The sequence below is a fragment of the Rhodnius prolixus genome, unplaced genomic scaffold, assembly GCF_049639745.1.
Source record: "Rhodnius prolixus isolate KJV_2025 unplaced genomic scaffold, Rpr scaffold_6, whole genome shotgun sequence".
NCBI classification, from domain to species: Eukaryota; Metazoa; Arthropoda; class Insecta; order Hemiptera; family Reduviidae; genus Rhodnius; species Rhodnius prolixus.
In genome coordinates this window covers 39923654-39928166 of record NW_027411634.1, presented here as the reverse complement: position 1 = coordinate 39928166, position 4513 = coordinate 39923654, and the positions used below count along the sequence as shown (strand labels likewise).

The window sequence follows — 4513 nt, the reverse complement described above, 5'->3', positions numbered from 1 at the left end:
TGTGGCTATTAAATAACAAGTCTATTGCTGTAAAACATTTTATTTTAAATTTATAAATATTTAGTTATTATCACCTTCAATATACACCCCTCCCCTATCCCTACAACGCTCCAAGCGAATTTACCATTGTTCGAAACAGTGCTGGGAGTCTTTTTCTGTCAGAGCACCTGCATGACACGGGCCGCTTTTTCTTTCACAGCTTCACAGCGGACTGAAATCGTGTTCCTTTTAATGCAGATTTGACTTTGGGGAACAGATCTAAAGTCACATGGGGCCAGGTCAGGCGAATAAGACGGTTGGCCTAAAACTGGGATGTTGTACTTGGCTAGAAACTGTTCTTGACAGACAATGCAGTGTGAGCCAGCGCCGGTTGTCTTGATGGAGAACCCATGATGACTTGCTCTTCTACAAATCGGGTCGTTTTTTTTCCTTACTCTTTCACGGAGTTGAGCAAGCCCCTCACCGGTAGTTTTTTTTTTTTTTTTTTTTTTTTTTTTTTTTTTTTTTTTTTCTTTGGCGCATCGACGACTAGGTCATTAGCGCCCCTAGAGCTATTTTCTTTTCTCGGACCAGGATGGCACATGTCTCTCTTCCCGATTTGCGTCCAACCAATATCTCATCCAGTGAGGCATGGCGGAGCCCCGGGTAATCCGACCTAGGTCCACACTTCCCTTCATAAGTTATCGGCCCAGCCGACAAGAGGGAGTGCGGGTACCCTGTGGTGCCATCCTCTTCTTACCAAACTCATTCGTCTTATCTCGGTTTTATTCACCACTTAAAGGCTATTTGCATCTATTATTCTTTCCCAAACTATTCTAGCTATCATTTTTGAACTTTGGGGTGTAGTACTCTTTATATATTCCTACACCCCTTAAAATAAACTAAGCCTAGCAATATGTACAACATTTACACTCATTCATACCTACATTCTTCTTAATTAAAACATTCATGCTTATAAATGCGTTCATGCTTATAAATACATTTACACTTATAAATACACTCTTGCTTATAGATACACTCTCGCTGATAAATACATTCTCGCTGATAAATACATTCATGCCTACTGATATATTCATACTTCGTCCATCCAGAGGGGAGAGTACTCGATATTCCTCTCCCCTTTTATTAAACTAACCTATTAGCTACCCTAATCCTAAATTTTATCATAAAATTGAATTTTCTTCAAAAATGCAAATAGCCTTTTTTTGTGAGAAGACCCTATTTCTAGTACTGCACGCAAATCATCTGGCAAACCTGCTTGAGCTCTTTGTTGACGCAGGGTCTGGCACTCTTCCAACACATGTGCCACAGTCAGCCTTTCATTGCACCATGAGCACCTCGGTCTTCTAGCCCCAGTAAGGAGATGTCCATGGGTCACTCGAGTGTGTCCAATTCTCAGCCTCGTAATTATAACCGACTCTCGCCGCGGGAGATTCTCAGCTGCTGAACGTTGCACCCGTGATTCAATATCTTTAAGTTTTTCATTGACGCAATCCCACTGATGCTGCCATTTTCTAATTATAATTTCTCTTATTTGAGCTTTTAGATCAGTGGGTCGTACAGGGATGTCACTTCGTATTTGATTAGAGGCGGCACTTTTTGCCGCCTGATCCACTTTTTCATTGCCAGCTATGCCAATGTGGCCTGGTACCCATGTGAACATCACTCGTTGACCGTGAGATTTCAGCTGAACTAGAAGATTATATATTTTCCTAATAAAAGGGTCCAGGGAGAATACATCCGAAAGAGCTGAGAGTGCACTTAATGAGTCCGAAAGGATCATTACTTTATTGTATCCATTATCCAGTGATCTTTGGAGAGCCTGAACGATCGCGTATAGTTCTGCTGTGTATACAGAGCTATATCGGGGTAGTGTCCACGTTTCTGTTATTCCATATGTGAATATGGCACTTCCTACGCCGCTCTCCGTCTTCGACCCATCTGTAAATATGGGTCGATACTCTTCCTTTCTATGTAAAATATCTAATAATTCTTGCCTATAAATAATGGGAGAGGTTTCTTCTTTTCGATAGGCGGCCAGTTTCATGCAGATGTTAGCGGGAGTTATTTGCCAAGGAGGAGAAGTCATACTGTTTTCCTCTACAGGTCCAAATTGCGTACTCTCTCCGTCTAATAGTTCCTTCACTCTGATCCTCAGAGGTCGCGTCCGGGTTCTTTGCTGGCTAAAATCATTATGATTTATGTTTTCAAACAACGTCTTAAATAGAGGGTGCCTAGGTTTTCCCCAAATTCTAGCAGCGTAGCTCAACGTTAATTGTTCCCTCCGTAATTTAGGCGGTGGCATACTGGACTCTACGTACAGGCTATGAAGAGGACTTGTTCGATACGCTCCTGTGATTAGCCTAAGTCCTTCGTTGTACACTCTGTCTATTATTTGCAGCCGTGACTTTCTTGCAGAGTTGAAGACCGGAGCTCCATATTCCAATCTCGAACGAGTCATTGTCATGAATACTCTTTTTAAAATTTCCCTTTCCAACCCCCATTTATAGTTACTTAAAAATTTTAGTAAATCGAGGGTTTTCTTGGCTTTTACAGCAGTGATATTCAGGTGTTGCTGCCATGATAATTTTTCGTCGAAAATAAGGCCGAGAAATCTCACATTTTCTTTATAGCTAAGAGGGGTTCCTTCTAGGAATAGGGTAGGTGGCACGTGTTCATGGCGAAGCCTGCAGAAATGCATGCATACTGTTTTGGAACGTGAGAATTTAAATCCTTTCCCTATAGCCTTTTCAGCCAACTTATTGATGGCATTTTGCAAGGTAGTTTGGATCTCGCATAGATCTATCCCGCTTCCCGCCAACTCTTTGGGTATTGACTTGACTCCCAGATTTGGTTGTAGAGGCAAAGTAGTTGCTCTTTCGCAGCTCTATTCAGGTTTTTGATCATTCCGTAAGAGATATCATCACCCCCAGGAGTAGATTCTCTAGTTTTTTTTCAGAGCATTCTCTAGTTCCGTGATGGTTAATGGAGAATTATAGACTTCCTGTATATCGGTGTCAAAATCTAGTGGATTTTGTTCGGCATCTTCCTTCTTCCTATGAAACTCATCACTAAAGGCTTGCGTTCCAGAAACCAGAGCATAGTGTTCAGCAAGACATTTGATCACTTCTTCTGTTTCGGTGATGACTACTCCATTGATTTCAAATGTTGGTATTTGTGGAAATCTTCTTGCTCCAGAAAAGGTCTTTATTTTGTTCCACACTTCTCTAAGAGGGGATGATGTTGTGATGGTAGAAACGTAAGAAGTGAGGGTTTCTTTTTTTGAGGTTCTTATTAATTTCCTTTCTTTCGCTCTACAAATTTTAAAAGTGATCAGGTTTTCTTCGGTTGGATATCTCTTTAGTCGGTTGAAAGCTTTCTTTTTCGCTTTGTTGGCCATCTTGCACTCGGCAGTCCACCATGGGACGGGTGGTCTGGATATTTTCCCTCCGATCAATGGGATTGTATTCTGGGTGGCTCTAATGATAGCGTCCGCAAAATTTTTGGAGTCAGTGTTAACGTTGCCTGTTATAGGGGGTGTTACAACTGCGGCAGCGTAGGCAGGCCAGTCAGCTCTTCTCGTGTCGTACCTTTTCCGCATTCTGTAACTAGAGCGGGTTATGGGGGTTGTTAGAAGAATGGGATAATGGTCACTATGGTAGAGTTCTTCAAGTGTGGACCACTCTAAGATAGAAGCAACCGAAGGAGTCGCTAGGCTTAAATCTAATGCACTGAATACGCCGGAATGTTCGTTTAAATGTGTAGGTGAGCCATTGTTAAGAATCATCAAGTTCGCATTATCGATGATTTCCTCTAGGGCTCTACCTCGTGCATCATCAGTGGTAGATCCCCACAGGGAATTGTGAGAGTTGAAGTCACCAAGCAATACTAGGGGTGCGGGCAGTTGGGAAAGCAGATTCTCTAGTTCGCTCTTTCGCCAATAAATGTCGGGTAAGTAGATGCTCACTATGGTGACTTGCAATGGCACATGCAGCCTTACAGCCACAGCTTGTAAATTCGTGTTGAGTGATATCTGCTTACATTGGATGTTATTCCGAATGCAGACAGCAACACCACCATGTGCCCTTCCTCCATGGGCTGGTTGTACTTCTTGGCTGTAAACATTAAACCCTGGGATCCTTGGCGGATTTCCTGGGCGTAATTTTGTTTCTTGTAAACACAAACACATTGGACGATATTCCGCTATAATTCTACGCAGTCCTTCTAAGTGACCCACAAACCCACGCATATTCCACTGTATTATAGATTCATTCATGGTTAGTAATTGTGATTACGTTTCTGTCACTGCCGTTATTTACATTACTATTTACATATAATACATGTTTATGTACAAGGGTATGTAATTTACAAATAAGAAATATTAATTTATATTTACAATAATGATTTATGCGAACACTTCCACAAACATAAGAGTGGTGGTGTGAATGCATATGATACTCTTTCGTTTTTGTTTATATTTACTCTGATCCTTTATTACGGTTCTTTCCTTTAG

At 41.5% G+C, this 4513-nt stretch overlaps 1 protein-coding gene across 1 annotated transcript; it reads right to left on the bottom strand.

Annotated features, from left to right (window-relative positions):
* Positions 1-1153: 1153 nt before the first annotated feature.
* On the bottom strand, positions 1154-2461 carry LOC141460456 (uncharacterized). The gene has a single exon (XM_074140453.1). The coding sequence runs from the start codon at positions 2459-2461 to the stop codon at positions 1154-1156; it is 1308 nt and encodes a 435-aa protein (XP_073996554.1).
* Positions 2462-4513: the final 2052 nt, after the last annotated feature.

Excerpts from the sequence above, each read along its gene's own strand:
- LOC141460456 (XM_074140453.1), bottom strand. The coding sequence starts at position 2,461 with ATGACTCGTTCGAGATTGGAATATGGAGCTCCGGTCTTCAACTCTGCA.